The sequence below is a fragment of the Vombatus ursinus genome, unplaced genomic scaffold (assembly GCF_900497805.2).
Source record: "Vombatus ursinus unplaced genomic scaffold, bare-nosed wombat genome assembly UNPS02010284.1, whole genome shotgun sequence".
Taxonomy (NCBI): Eukaryota; Metazoa; Chordata; class Mammalia; order Diprotodontia; family Vombatidae; genus Vombatus; species Vombatus ursinus.
This window is the reverse complement of record NW_020950062.1, coordinates 405,182-421,696: the sequence shown is the minus strand read 5'-3', so window position 1 is coordinate 421,696 and position 16,515 is coordinate 405,182. Positions and strand designations below refer to the sequence as shown.

Here is a 16,515-nt window from a genome sequence, read left to right as displayed (position 1 = left end):
TCTTCCATACATGATGATGTGTGGGGCCTGTGGTGGCAAAAGCATGAATGTGCAGTTATTATATGATTTTGTATGTATGTGTGTATGTGTGTGTGTGTGTGTGTGTGTACTTGAGTGTACTCATGTGTGATGGCAAAAGTATATGTATGGAAGGGAGGAACAGACATGAAATGTGATGCTGAGAAGATACTAATTTTCTTAACAGCCACACTTCCAATATTATAGGGAAGGACTTTGTGTGGTTGGATGTCCTCATATAATAACCAGAAAGGAGGTACTATCACTCCCTAAGCCAAAGAAGATATTGGACTGTCATAGAGCTGCTGCAAACCAATCCTCTAGGCTAGACTCCAGACTACCCTGAGCACTGTGTCTACACCTCCCTCAGTGACGGTGCCTGGCCCAACAACATTCATGCTTAGTTTTGCAACTATCTGGGCTTGAGAAGGTGTCTTGTTTTAGTCACCTGTACTGAAAAAACAACTTAATGACTCAAATAGAGAGTATTATTTACCAAGAGCACGTCTTGTGTTAATCACTTGTATTGGAAGAATGCTGTCTTAGTGAGTCAAACAGAGAGAATCATTCGGCCAAACTGTAGGGCCTTAGCAAAGAGCCCGCACCTAAAGTGGAAAGCCAGGTTTGATCAGATTTGTGCAGGAGGCCTGGCTTGCATCTGTTTAGACAACAGGTGAGTGATCCAAGGCTGAACTCTCTTGAATGTCATCTCTTTGGCTGGCTGTTTGGAATCATTTGACTCAATGAGCTTGCCCTGGGAAGCATGATGAGCCGGCCAAAAAATCCTCCCAGAACCTAAAACCCAAACAGCTGCAGCTTCCCAGGTTGAACCACTGACAAAAATGCAAAAGGGAGCTTAGGGGGAGAAAAAAGGACCCAAACAAAAACAGAAAATGCCACCAACAGAAAACAACCTGGCCTGGAAACTGCTCAGTGAAATAAATGTTCTTGCTTTCTTCCACCCATCATTCACTCCAGTTCAGGCAAATCAAATTCTTAGTATTCTGTACTGTTGCAAATGGCAGTTTGGAATGGAAAGCAGCAGACGAAAACAGGTAATTTCAGCTTTAGGTAAAACTGGTATTGGATACAGCATCACATGGGGTGGAGGTGAAGAAACACTCATATGATTTGGACTCTGATATAATTCTTCTGCCCCAGCCAAGAATGTATCTAGGACAGCTGAGAGTTGAAATTGAAGAGGGGACCAGAGGGAGGGCAGAGAAAGTCATCAGGGTGCATATCAACTTGGTTACCCTTGAATCCCTTCTTTGGTTAGTCTCACAGAACACTGGACTTGGATGAGGCACTGGGGCCATCTAGACCAGCCTTCTCATTTTCTAATTGAGGAAACTGGGACTCAGGGATGCTAAGTGACCTGCCTAAGGTCATACAATTAGTGAAGAAATGTGACTAGATTCTAGTCTTCACACTATACTATGCTGTGTGTTTCCAGCCACTATGTCCTTGAATGTAAGTCTAGTTATCTAGCCACTATGGCCCATAGTTCATCATTGACTATATTCAAATAGAGGTAGTAAGGAAATTACATTAAAAAGACTAGATATTGTTTAATATTATTGCATAACTCTTTGGAAATAATACTAATCTGCATTTATACAGCACTTTAAGGTTCACAAAAGAACATCTCGGGGGGAACCTCACTAAAGTAGGTGCTCTGGTTGTTATCTCCATTTGACAGATTAGGATTTGATGAGGTGAGGGGAATTAAGTGACTTGAACAGGGTCATTTAGCTAGAAAGTTTCTAAGGAGGGATTTGAACCCAGGTCTCTGGCTCTAAGACTGGCACTCAGTTCACTAAGTTTTGCTGAAAGACTGTCTTTGGGGTGGTTGATTCATTTTGTACTAAAGGAACCTTTGCCTTTCCCCTTTTTCTAAGTGTTATCTTTGGCTCAGGACTTGTTGCCATGAGTTTTGGGTTGCCTGATCAGTGTTTTCCATTTATCCGTGTGACAGATTTAGTACGAAAAATAGTGGAAAAAATATTTTTAAATCTCTCACTAAAAAGAGTAGCTTAGGTAAATTTTGTGTTGGACCCACCCTTCTGAGCCTGACCTAAGGAATGTTCTATCAGAGAGGCATAAAAGCATTTAAGCTATTGGTTTATATGCCACAAGCATTCACAACCAGTTAGAAAATTCTAACACAACCGTTTGAGGCAGCTAGGGGGCATAGTGCATAGAGTGCCAGGTCTGAAGCCAGGAAGACTCATCTTCCTGAGTTCAAATCTGGTCTCAGGCACTTACTAGCTGTGTGACCCTGGGTAAGTCACTTAACCTTGTTTGCTTCAGTTTTCTCATCTGTAAAATGAGCTGAAGAAGGAAATGGCAAACCACTCCAGTATCTTTGCCAAGAGAAACCCCAAAATGAGGTCACAAAGAATCAGACTTGTCTGAAAAACGACTGAACAATAGCAATAGCAGATCAGTGGGCAAGACCTTTTGCCCTGGATGCCTACCCGCACAACGTAGTTGAACCTTCTGGAATCCAGAATAGCAGTGGAGAAGTCAAGCCTGTTGAAAGCTTCTCCCAATGTACAGTATCCATGGCGCTGAGAGTGAGAGAGGAAGACCAGAGTCATTTTTTGGTTAGACAGCTTATTCTGAACAGCAATCCATTCAGAACCAATTTCTGATTAATCTTCAACTAGCCTGGGACCACCCTGCTCCTTTGTTGCTGGAAGAGGTCTCCAGCAAAGAAAATACAGAGGCATGATAGCTAAGCGTCTTCAAATATCGGCTGGATCATCACATGAAAGACGGATACTCACTTGTCAGAACATAACCTGAAAGGCTATCGTTTTGCCTCCTTTTCTATCTACCCCAAATCACAGAATTTGAATTAGAAGCGAACTCAGCTGGCTATCTAGTCCAGCCTATATCCTAAAAAGGATCCCAACTACAATCCACCCAGAAAGTGGACATCCAACCTCTTCCTGAGGACCCCAATGACGGGAGACCTACTGCCTTCTGAGGGGGCACTTACTTCCTTAGTGCTTCCTTTGTGAACGTAGATCCATTTTTCCTGGTGGAAATCTGAAAAAGGGACACATCATTAGTACTTTATAGAATTGCTCAACATCTTAGGTGCATTTCTTTTGCATCTGTTCTCAGGTTTAACAAAAGTTTTGAAAGAAAAGCCAGGATTCTAAGCAGTGGCATGTGCTCTACTGACTCAGTCCATGACTATGTAAATGTTTAATCTCTACAGTGTATAAATACAGTGAAGAATTTCAATTTACTTGGGTTGCAGGCACCAAGTATGGCTGATAGCCAGCTTTAGTATACGAAAGGGCAGAATTGTTATTGAATTAAAAACAAAACGAAACACCTCTTCCACTAGGTAGGGTGTTTGTATTAAGTGCCAAATGTGAAGCTTTTCCAAGGGCCACAAGAAAGAAGATATAAAACAGATGAGACTACAAAGTACAAAACCTCACAGTAAAGATTAAACTAGAGATTTTATATTTTGTGTTTAGGATCTGAGACTTCACGGAATGTAAATATCAATTCCACAAGAAAGAAGAAAGAACAGAATATATTTTTTCAAAACTTTCAAACCACAACTCAAAACAAAAACATTAGAGTGGTCTTTATTGAATGTGCCCTAGGAAAAATGATTTGAGCTTTGCCAAATACAAATGACATGGAGGACAAAAAAAGGAAAGAAAAAAAAGAAAAAAGCAACAACACAGGGAGCAGGAAGGCTGATAGAAATTAACAACAAAAATGGGTCTACAGCTCCTTATTAAATACGCAGTCAGGTTCCTCACTTAGCTTAAACCTGAATGCAGAGACACAAATGACCTTTGAAGAACACCCAAATAAACATAAAAAAGGTGCAACTAAATTCATTTCAATAAGCAAATATTAAGTGCCAGCTGTGTTCCAAGCACTATGCTTAGTGCCCCAGATACAAAGGCAAATAACAAAATAGTCCCCGCCCGCAGAACTTACATTCTATTAAGGAAGGGAGAAAGGGAGAAATGTATGTTGTTATTTTTCACTCATTTCAGTTGTGTTCCAACTCTTTGTGACCCCATTTGGGGTTTTCTTAGCTGGGTTTTGCCACTTCTTTCTCCAGGTCATTTTACAGATGAAGAACTGAGGCAAACAGGGTTAAATGACTTGCCCAGGGCCACAAAGCTAGTAAATGTCTGAGGCCAGATTTGAACTCAGGAAGATGAGTGTTCCTGGCTTTAGGCCTGGCACTCTATCTACCGTGACAGCTAGCTGCCCCAAGAAATGTATAAAGATAAGTAAATTCAAAATAATTTTCTGGGGTTGGAGGGGAAACACTAGCAATTGTGGGGATAATGAATATGTTAGTGAAGTAATCATTAGTAAATATGGAGAGGGCTGCTATGTTCTCTTCTTGGCGAGTTCTTAAAACCTTTTCCTAACTGTTCAAACCCATTCCCCAAGTCCAAAGATGGTGTCTTACACTGAATTTTGGTTTTGCTGTTCATCAGGTCCTTCTTTCTTTTCTTGGCCACAACATCATAGTTCAGACTGTTGAAAAGATTCTCCTTGTTGTGCACGTCTTTGGGGCAGTAACTATGAATAATGGAAGACGAGAAAGTATGATTTCGGGGACAGTGTAAACAATTATCCTTTTTCAAGGTAAGCCGTTCTTAGAAATGACTGGCTCTGGTATAAAACATGTGCACGGAACAGATAAAAAAAAAAAAGGCAAATTGTCCTTCTTCCCCCCCCTCGAATTCCATACATTCACAGACTAATCTCTTTTTAGAATATTTATATCTGTGCAGAAAGCAGAGTCAAGAGCTTCTCTTTCTTTTTTAATTAAAGTTTTGACTTAAAATAAAATGCAATGATGCATTTTGTTTTTATATCAGAAGCCTTTTAGGTTTTATTCATCCCTGACCTTGTTAATAAAGAAACCCCAACAGTAACCTCCATGTCTGACAGTGTATGAAACAGTTTGTACCCCATAATACCTCCACTTTCAAGGAGGAGTGTACTTTCTCATCTTTTCTCATTATGAATTTTTTTTCTTCTTCTAGCCCACAGTAACCCTTTGTTCTGTATTCAGCAAATGCGCCTTTAATGAGAAAACGGTGGACTGCGACATTGTTACTTGATTCAAAGAAATATCATAGGATTATAGGCTTAGTTGTAGAAGAGACCTCAAATACCATACAATCCAATGCTTTTCTTTTCCACATGAAGGAATAAAGGCTCAGCAATGTAAACTGGCATGCATAAGGTAAAACAGGTAGCAAGTGTCAGAATTAGGATTTGAACCCAGCTCTTTAACACTAAATCCTGCACTCTTTTCACTGTACCTGGAGGATGGCTTGCTCGTATCAGTGAAGGATCTGTTGTTTTAGCTGTTGGAGCTCCCTTCAATCATGTAAGCTCCACCTTAGTCAACATAAATCTTAGAGTTTATTTCTTGCCCAGAGTCACTCGGTTAGTAAATATAGGAGTCAAGATTTGAACTCAGATCTTACTAACTCCAAGGCCAGCCTACTATCCTCTACTGTCTCTAACGTTTGTGTGTGTGTGTTTTTTTAAGGCAATTGGGGTTAAGTGACTTGCCCAGGGTCACACAGCTAGTAAGTGTCAAGTGTTTGGTCTGAGGCTGGATTTGAACTCAGGTCCTCCTGACTTCAGGGCTAGTGCTCTATCCATTGCGCCATCTAGCTGCCCCTCTGTCTCTACCATTTGAAGGGAGGTGGGGAAAAGGGAGGAAGGAGTGGGGGGCGGAATGACAGTCTAGATTTGTGATATGAGGAACTCCATTCGCCTGTGGAGATTTACAACTTATTTGTAATTTATACTTTTAGGGAGTTACCTGGAGTACTGAAAGGTTAAGTGATATACCTTACCTGGAGTACTGAAAGGTTAAGTGATATACCTATGGTCACATGGCTACCACATACATGTCAGAGGCAAGACCTGAACCCAGGTCTTTCCAATTCCAAGATCAGCTCTCTATCCATAATGCCACTCCACCTCTCACAAGAGAAGACAAAAATGGCATCACTTTACAAAAGGCTTCACCACAGGGCTCCTTGAATGATTCTCCTGGCATTCATCTAAAGTCTGACTTAACTTACAAAAAATTGGTTTGTTCTCAACTTTTGAGTAACAAAACTATAGAATACAGTAAGGGAGTGGGGTCTCCAAAGGGGAAGGGGCATTCTGTTATTAAGCATAAGGAGCAGGTGCCAGTTCAGGATCTGGGACCCTGATGCATGTTGACAAGATAATTCCAGTAAGGAGTGGAAAGAGAAAGAACATTCTGCACTATCGTACATGTCACTCAGCGGCGGCAGGTTCAGCTGGGTCACATTTGTGGACTTCTCTTGATAGTTTTAACCATCATCTGGTGATATTAATGGCTCTATTTCCAGAGACAAGCCAGATTTCCCGTACAGTAAGTAAGTCACAGGGCAGCTTTGGCGAATGAGACAAAACAAAAGCATTTACATAATGCTTCAAGGTTTGTTGTGTTTCATGTACATTAGCTCATTTGATTCTCCCAGTGCTATGATGTAGATACTGTAAGAATTGTTATTTTTTAAAAGTTTAAATATTTTTAAATTTAACAGAAATCTATTTTCTTCCTTCAACATCCCTTCCCCCACCACTAAAAAAATAAAAACAAATCTTTAGTCAAATAAAACAAATTCCTGAATTGGCCACGTGCAAAAACATCTCTCTCTTTCTCTCTCTCTCTCTCTCTCTAATTCTGCATCCTCAGTCTATCAACTCTCTGACAAGAGGAAGGTAGCACATTTCATCACTGATCCTCTGGAATCATGGTTGGTCATTGGACAGTTCAGAGTTCTTATATCTTTCAAAGTTATTTGTTTTTTACAGTGCTATTGTTATTATATAAATTGTTCCCCATAGGTATTATGATCCCTGTTTTACAGATGAAGAAACTGAGCCTCAGTTTCTACAGCTAGTAGCTAGTCGTGACAGGATTTGATACCAGGTTTTCCTGACTGCAAGTTCAGCACTCATTCCTCTCTAACACGCTGCTTCCCTAAAGGCAGATGAAGGCACGATGATCTGCTATTGTCAATATGTTCCACAATTAAATAACAGAATGTATGGAAGTTCAAACTTGCAAAAAAGATGAATTGGGGTGTGACTGGTCATGTTACAAAAGGATTCCACACAGAGTTCCTTAATGTTCAAGTTCCCCCAATTGAATTTAAAATACTTCCAATATTTAAAAAGATTTGTGGATTTTGTCTGTGTGTTACTCTCTCCATCATCTGGCCTCAAGTCTTGAAAGAGGTGAATTTGGGAGTCTGGAGACACAATTACTAGCCAGATGGGCATAAGTCACATCCTCACAGAGCTTCACTTTCCTCATCTGTACAATGGGGATAATTATATTCACAGCGCTTATCTCACAAGGTTGTTTTGAGTAGAAAAAAAAAACTTTGCAAAAAGTGCTATATAAATGAGAGTTTAAAAAAATATTATTCAAGAATTGTTATGGCTCCAGCCTCTCCCAGTCGCTCCCCGCAAAATCGTCACCTGGTGGCTGACCAGTCTTCTGGCAAGGAGCCTCTCTGAATTTATTAACGAGGCTGGTCTTTGGACAGCCAAAACAAGCCTGTCACCAGTCCTGTTTTCTGAGACCGTCCAGCTTGGCAGGTCCCGACAGAACTTAGGCTTTTGGGTCATTGAAATGGGGCTTGGTTCACAAAAGAAACTTCATAGGAGCAAGAAGAAGAGGCAAAGCTAGTCAGCTGTTCACATGAAAAAGATCTGGGGACTTTAGTGGTCCTTAAGCTCAACTAGAGTCAACGATGTAATACAGCAGCCTTAGGCTCTGTTCAGAGAGCCTTAACTATCTATCAGAAATAAGGCGAGTAATTCTACTTGTACTGTGTCCTGGTCAGAACATATTTGGAGTATTGGATTTAGCTTGAGGTGCCACAGGATAAGGAAGGCATGGATAAGCTGGAGGGCTTCCAGAGCAGAGAACCTGGATGGAAGGCTCCTGTGGGTCCCATCTGAGGATCACTCGAAGGACCTGCGGATGGTTGGCACAGAGAAGAGTAGATTCAAGGGACACACAGTTAGTTGACTTGAAGTATTTAAAGTGCAGTCACTAAGAAACGGAATTTAGAATTTCCTTTCTGACTCGAGAGAGAGCAGAACTAAAAAGCAAAGGCTGAAAATAAGGCTTGCTGTAGGAACAGGGACCTGTGATTTTATGGGTACAAGGAACTCCAGGGAGAGGATACTTTCTCCATCGATACAGGTCAGCATCTTCTCTACACCTTGGAGTCTCAGAGATACGCCTGGAGGATTGAGAGGTCAAGGAATTTGCCTAGGGTTACAGAGCCAGTAGGTAAGAGACAGGCTTAAACTCAAGTCTTCCTGACTTTGAGGCCAGTTCAGTTAGATGCTAATGATTTGAGCTATTCAAAAGTGGAAGGGGAATCTCTTGGGAGGTAAGGAGGTCCTCCTCACTGGAGGTCTGTAAGCAAAATGTCGACGACCACTGGCTGGACACGTCAAACAGGGATTTCTTTTCTGGGTTAACATGAGCAACACCAGATAGTCCTTTATATCTGGTGGTCCTTTATAACTGAGGTCCTTTATAACTCTGAGATTCTGTGAGTCTGAGACTTTAGTGGAAGAATTTAAAATATGACGTGATTTAAAGATAACTTGTCAGTTCATTCACTGAGTTACATGTGATATACCTGTCCTGTGAAGGGCATCTCAGACCAGGGGGGTGCTGGTAAATGTTTAAAAGCCAGTCTGAGGGGGGGAAATATACATGTGACACTTTTTAAAAAAAGTTCTGTATGCATTATTATCATTTTGCCATCAGTTTCTCGAGTCTAGAACAATAAAACAACAAATTAAGTCCTAATTTGTAGTAATCACTGATTTCTGAGGTGGAAATGATCCCATTGAAAATTTAACAATTGGCTCTCTCAATTCAATACAAGCTGACTTCAGCATGCCCCTGCCTTAGACTCTATATACCATACATAGTGCAGAGGAAGAAACACAAATATGTATTTACTTCAAAATAAATGATTCTTTCTTGTACCCAGTCCTGTCAATGGCTTTCCACCATATCAGTTAATATAATAGGTATCTTGCTACTGGCCCTATCAGCTGATATATATATATATATATATATATATATATTTTTGAACAGGCAGAGGTAGGTTTGACTTAATCTCCTTTTGTGATGCCACTCAAATACGCTTTGTCAAGCCTCCTAATCTTTTCAGCCCTTTTCCTTTCATACAGGATGGAGAGGTTATTTTTAGGTTCCAGGTGGACGGCTGTGGAGAACTATTCCTTCAGATTGCTTTCTTATAGGCCTATCAATCAAGTGAACTGAATATAAATTTTGTTTCCTGCACTGCTGTTGACTCTGTTCTCACAGGAACAATAGTAGCAGCTCAGAGATGGAGCTGAATACCTCACATATTCATAGATTTAGAGCAGAAAAGGGACCTTGGTGATTATCTAGTCCAACCCCTCTTATTTTATTGAGGGGGAAACTGAGGTGCACAAAGTCACACTGGTAGTGACAGAGTTGTGATTCGAACTCAGGTCTTCTGATTCCAAATCCAGTATTCTTTCTACTGTAACACCTTGCCTCTCTTGTTTTTGCTAGCCAGCCAATATAGCATAGGGGGTAGAGGACTAGGCTTGGAGTCAAGAAGAGCTGAGTTCAAATCCTCTCTCACATATATACTCGCCCTGTGACCAAAGCTAGGTCTCTTAGCTTCTCAGTACCCAAGCATCTGCCTAGGACTATAAGTTCCATAGGCCTAGAGTTACAGACGACCAGTGGGGAGTGAATTGTTTCCATAATAGCTCATATTAATCTAGTGCTTTTTATAACATTATCTCATTTGATTCCTACAAACACCTCAGTGAGTTAGGCGCTATTATCGAGAAAACTGAGGCTTAGAGAGGTTAAGTGACTGGTGTGTGGCTTGCATAAATAGTGTCTCAAACAGGATCTGAATTCAGGTCTTTCTGACTTCAATGAAACCCTCCATCCAGACCAATAAATAAGTGAATAAATAAATAGAAAATAAGGCAGAAGCAAAGACTAGGAGAGTGGGGGGGGGGTAGGAAAAGGAATTAGAACTCTTGAGTCCTAGGCAGTAACCTGGGCACACCATACAAAGTTAAGAAAATGGAAAGAGATGGAAGGTCACTTGGCTGTCCATACTGTCCCAAGCATGGTCCATGGATTGCTTTCGAAAACTGAGAACGCCGTGTATGCAAAGATACTACACCAAGTCCTATTATTCGATAACAAACCCGCAGTACACATTCCACCCCCGTGAAGAGCACCATAAAACTAAGCTGTCATCTGCTCCATCACAGAAACGCCCAGGCGAAGCCTAACAAAGCATTTTCATAAGCTTAGGACATAGCTTGTTACTATTCTTTGGAAATTTTAAATATTTATATTTCATTTTATTCCTTCTTAATTTAAAACAGCCCCCAAAGGTATTTGAATCTTCTCCCTCACAGAAAATAAAATAACCTGCTGTAAGACAGAGGGACTCATTATAAAAGCAAGTTTAAGAATACAGTTGATTATGATCTTCCTTTGCAGAGCATAGAAGAGATTGAACCAACCCTGCAATTTTCACTCAGTATTAGCTTTCGGACTCCAGGGGGTAGGGACAGGATGGGAAAAGCGATGAGGTTTATTTGTCTTGCCTGCTTATATTTTAAGCAATAATATATTCAGCTCTATGCTATTTTAAGAGTTCAATTATGTCCGTTTCAGGCAAATTGAAAGCCAATGGAAAATTACGAAAGGATTTCCCTCCCCCCTCCCCAAGAAAAGACACCACACTTTAAGAACCACAGTATTTTTATTTGTTTTTCCAAAATCTGAAATCAGCAGAACCATTGTGTAAAGCTTCTTTCTCCATGCGTTGTAAATGAAGGCACGGCAGATTTAGTGGCTATTTTAATGCTAGCCGTCGGCATTAGTTATTCCCAACCTTTGTGGGCAGTGATCTATAATGAGGGCAACTGGTTTTTTTACATGACAGGATACTTTAAGGAGACTTTAGAGAAAAGTGGGAAAGATGGCAAGATGAGTCTACTACAGCTGTAGAGGTAAAGGGGAATAAGTAAGGGGGAAAAAATGAGCCCTGACGAAAGCCCCATTTCTCCTTTGTCTATTTGCTCTGCCATTTTACAAACTCCCAGTGTGATTTTAAAATGTACTTAGATATGTAATTGTCTAGGCCAGGCTATAACCTGTGAGGCCTAACTCCACTAAGCACTGCCGACAAATTTATCCAAATACCACCATGCTGCCCAGTTGACTCTTCAAAGCCAAAAAATGAGGCAAAGATCACAGAAGAATCCAATCCAATCAATCTAATTAATAATTATTAAACTGAAGAAATGGAAAGAGATAGAAGGTCACTTGAATATTCATGGTATCCCTGGCATGAGTAGCATAGGCAAAAAACCATGTTACTTCTGTTATATACCACTCTCCAAGACCCAACATCATGTTGGGCCCATAACTGGCACACTAACATAACAGTAACTCACATTTATAAAATATGTTTCTCTTAACCCTATGAGGTAGGCCATGCCAATATTATTATCCCTATATCACAGATGAGGAAACTGAGGCACAGATTTGTTTAGTGATGTGAAGCAGTATAGTAATGTGGAAAAAACACTGTATTTGGAGTCAGGGGATCTAGCTTTGAAAGGCTTTGCCACTTTCTACCTGTATGACCTAGGGCATGTGACATCATGTCTCTGAGACACAACTTCCTCACCTGTAAATTGAGATGATTGGTTCTGATGCCCTTTAGGTTTCCTTCCCAATGCTCAAATAATGTCACATGTCTAGAAGGGGGTCCGAGCCACCACCAGGTTAAGAGGGTTCTTCCCATCCACTGACTCACCTATTTCTCATGACCACCCCATGAGTCAGTACAACCATTTAGGTCCCATTTTAAGTGATAAGAAGACTGAGGCTCAGTCTTTAAAGGGCTGTTGCAGGAGCCAAGTTCTCTGACTCCAAATTCAGTGTTCTTTCCACCAGACCAAACTGCTTGTAAGTTGACTGACTGGCATTTGGCTGTTGGAGTGAGACTGGGCCCTTGGAACACTGTCAGAATGCTTGACCCGGGGCCAGAAAATCTGTACTGTTACCACATCAACCGTGCATGGCCTCTTACTTCATCTGCTCATCAAAAATTTAAGTGGAATTGGGGAGGTTACCAAGGCTTTTGTGTCACCCTACAGATAGGTCTTTTTTTTTTTTTTTTTAAAGGGATTACCTTCTGTTTCCTCTCTACAGGAGCTGGAAGAAACCATCACCTGCCTAGGCACCCAGCCCAAACCTGACATCACAGATAACTCAGTCAGTAGGGCCCTGAAAACAGTGGGGACATTTGAGATTCCAAAGCCTGGCCCCTAAAGGCCAAAAATGCCTTTAAGAGGCTGGCAGTCTTTGCATTCTGAGCAGGGAGGACCGGAGTTGTTTACAGATGGGAAAAAAAAAAAGAAGTAAAAACAAACAGCTAAGTGCTAACAGCCAGCTGCTTTAGGGCTACCAAAAAGATCCCAGGCTCTGACTCATGCAAGGGACCTTCAGCAGGGTCGCCTGATCACCTTCTCATCAGGCTTGGACAGGCCAATGGGAAAGGTGCTGGTCAGGGACGGGGAAGACAGGAGAAAGGGAGAACAAAGTGGGCTTAAGGGGTGGCCATTTGATCCTGGCCTGGATCTGAGCTTTTCTGGTAAACTGAAACTCCCTTCAGGCTCCTCCACACCAATAGGAGAGAGGCACCCACTGTTTCCTAAGGGAGACTGATACCAACTTATCTTCCAGACGAGGTACAGTAAGAGCGTTCACAAAAACCAGAGGGGGTGGAGGTGGAGAAAAACTGGAAAAGTTTCACTCGGAGCAATTCAATCGGAGGCTAGAAACCTACCTAGCACAGGAATGTAAGGACAGGTGAAACTAACAGCCTTCTCTCCACTGAGGGGTAGATATAGGCAGAGGGCTCTATTTAGAGAGATGAGGAACCCCATGGGTACCGCCTGAAGAATGTTTTACTCCTCAAGAAAAAGTCAATTTACACACTCTTCAGAAATGAAGCTAGTGCTAAAATAATGGACAAAGAGAAAGTTTCCTGGGTTGGAGGGAAGCATCTAATGAGAAGAAAAAATTGTGAGACAACACACATTTTGTAACTTGAGTTCCTATAAGATGGACTTTGGTATCAGAGAAAGAGGACACCAGTTAGGATAGTTTTCCTTGTAATTAAATTGTTATCGGATCTTTCATAAACAAGAGATTTCTTAATCGTGCTCCCAAGTAGACTCCCTTTGTGACTACCCCCATGTATTTTTACAAAATAAAAATCAATATAGCTTGTGCCTCTCGCTTTCTCTAACCCCCCAGATTAAATAACTTGTCCTTCTTTCTTGCAAGACAAAGAGAGGTTGATCTGTTACAAACAACAAACAGATGGGGGGCTCTGGAGGTTAAGCCTTCAAAATAACCACATTTTCCCGATAGTTTTCTTAGGATTGGGTGCCAAGCACTCATCCAAAACAACCATTTCAAAGGCTTGAATAATTAGAAACCTGGCTCAGAGAGACAACTCCCCATCTCCAACTGATGGAAAGGACTGAAGATGCTGGGTTTAACTGAACATAAGGGCAAAGGGAAGAATAATAATAATGATCATGATAATAATGATAGCCATTTATTTATAGAGCACTTTAAGGTTTTTGGGGCACTTAGCAAATATCTCATTTTATCCTCACAACCATCCTGAAAGATAGGTGAAAACAGAATCAAAGAATTTAAGAGCTGCAGAGTTCCTTGGAGATCACCTATTATAACTAAACTTGGGGACCATATTGAGGCAGTATACTTCTTCACAGGCAACAGGCTCAATTCCAACCCTCTTTTCCTTCTGTTCAGTGGGATGGTTTGTGAAAACATTCAGTTGAGGCTCAGGGCTCCCAAGATATTCTAGGCCACATAAATGGGCTCAGCCATTACTACCTGTAGGACCTAAGGCAAGTCATTCCTTTTCTGGCTTAGTTTCCTCGGCATGACATAGTTGAAAAAAGGACCCACCAGTCTTGAAGTTAGGAAGACCTTCCTGTGACATATGCTGCCTTTGTGATCATGGACAAGTCACTTAACCTTTTAGTGACCCAGTAACTGATGATTTAGTGACTGATGAGTGGCAGATATTCATTGATGTAGGGAGTATGCACACTGGGAATTCCCCACCTGCCGAAATCATAGATCCAGCCTCCCCCACCCTCCTCCAAAGAGATAGGATGGTCTCTAAAATTCTTTCCAGTTGGAAATCTATGATCTTATAATCCTTTTTATTAACTGTAACACAGGGAAGTCTGAACTCCAGAGTCTGAATATCTGGGATTAAGTCCTAGCTCCTGCACTCATTAGCTGTATGACCCCTGAGAAAATCACTTCACTGCTTTGTGGGCCTGTTTTTTCATCTGTAAGACAGAGGCCTTTACTACCTACACTTCACATGTGGTGAGAAAAAGGAGCTATTTGAATAGGATTTCTGGTTATCAGTATAACAAGGTGAATCTTTTCAGCAGAAGACAGATGGCATATTTTTCTCCCCAGAACAAATGAGGTGTGGACTTGGAATGAGAGAGATTTACAGAAGGTTAGTGGTCTTTTTTTTTTCTTCAGATGGGCTCCCTTTTAAATATATATATCTATATATATATATATATAGATATATATATTTTAAATCACTACAGAGACATTAAACAAACACAAGACGGTAGCTGAGGAAGCAGGTGCAGATGCTGCCCCTCCCTCCAATCACCCCCTGCTTTACAAGCACAGCCATTAAGAGCACCCCTTCCCGTGGGATCAGCTGGCCATCCCAGATTCCATCCTCAAGGCTGGAGGCTGCTTCCTGGCTCCCCTCTCTCCTCCCCTCTCCTCCGCCTCCTACTCTGCACCGAAGAGCAGAAAAGGCTGGAGAAGAGATAGGACGGGCGCGCTCCGCCAAGGCCGGCCCCGCGTACCTGCCCGCGGTGTCACATCTCTTTTGAGAACTGAGCCCAGAAAACATTAGAACGCAGGGCACAGCCGAGCAGCCCGCGGCTGCTCTCTGCGCCTTGGATCTCGCAAACAGACAAAATCTGCGCTTCATCTAAACTAGCTTCTCAGGCCATGAGAGTCAAGCCTTTCAAGTAAAAATGCCATCTTTATGATTTCTATCTCATGTCTTCCATGGGGCACAGATGACTCTCAAAACCCCCTCCTCCCCTCCAACCTTACACATTACTTCCAAACACTTGTACAGGGCTAAGCTGAGCTACGTTCCCCGCGCGCCCTTGCGTCCCCGCTGTCCCAGATCCACCCCCAATTTTCTCGCATCAGGATCGTACCTTCCTCTCCCCAGCTCCAATGAGGGACCAGGATCATGGAGTGTGGACGTCCCGGCTAGACAAGAGCGCTTGCACAGCAAGGTTCTGAGCGCTGTCTGGATTGCACGGGACGGGACGGAACGGAACGGAACGGGACAGGACAGGATGGGATAGGATAGAAGGAAGAAGCTAGGGGGCTGGAGAAGAGGAATTCCCCTCACCTGTTGATGTCGCTCACGAAGCCACTACTTTTCTCGTCCAGGAACCGCTTCCAGCCATCCGCAGTCTTCACCCAGTTCTGTCCCGGGGAACGCCAGTCCTGCCCGAGGAATGGCATCGCGCCAGGGAGCGGCTGCCGGGAGGACGGGACGGGACTAGAAGCGACTACACGCAATGCGATGCACCTGGACTTGCCCGGCGGCCTGCAGAGCGCGCGGCGCTCGGAGAACCCTCGGGCAGGAGGTACCCGGAGGATGCCGCAGACTGGGACGCTAGGGGATGCGCTGGGTCGTGCTGGCCTGGGGATGGAGGGGGGCGTAGAAAGAGGAGGATGAGGTGTGGGGTGTGGGGGCCAGGAAAGTTGTCTGCCCTTGGCCTGGTGGGCTTTCGGAAGACCGGGGGCAGCAAGGGGCGAAGAAGGAGGTACGGAGCTTCGGTGTCCGTTGCTCCTTCCAGGGAGTCTGACTTGGACGCTGGGGCCGCAGTATTTATCAAGGGCCCGCTGGCGGCTGCTCTTTGTTGCCGGAAGAGCTGCCTGCCTTTTAGCCCTGCCTCCCGGCCTGGGAGGACACGTGGCTTTGTTTATGGGCTCGGCTTGTTTTGGTGGCTGCCACTGCTACAGCACCCTTCGCAGTTGCACAACCTCGCACCAGTGGAAACTTTAAACCAGGAAGGAAGATCTCTTCTCCCCTCTCCCCCTTTCCACCCCCAGGTTCCTTCTCCTCCTCTTCTTCGGCCCTTCAAGGAGCAGCTGCTGACAGAGAGGCAGCTGCGCCTGTGGTCACCACGAAACTGGTCTCTGCCTCTCGTCTCCCGTGCCCTGTCCCTTTCTTCTCCCTGTCCCTGTCC

At 42.9% G+C, this 16,515-nt stretch overlaps 1 protein-coding gene across 1 annotated transcript in view; it reads right to left on the bottom strand.

The window, feature by feature from the left end:
* The window catches only part of FBXO32 (F-box protein 32), a 40,427-nt gene extending 24,332 nt beyond the window's left edge, over nt 1-16,095 (bottom strand). Inside the window, exons 1-4 of the mRNA XM_027854066.1 lie at nt 15,669-16,095; nt 4,484-4,596; nt 3,026-3,075; nt 2,499-2,591 (exon numbers count right to left, since the gene is read on the bottom strand). Coding sequence (XP_027709867.1) covers nt 2,499-2,591; nt 3,026-3,075; nt 4,484-4,596; nt 15,669-15,784 — 372 coding nt within the window. The 5' untranslated portion in view covers nt 15,785-16,095. The remainder of the gene's footprint in view (nt 1-2,498; nt 2,592-3,025; nt 3,076-4,483; nt 4,597-15,668) is intronic.
* Between the last annotated feature and the right edge of the window lie 420 nt (nt 16,096-16,515).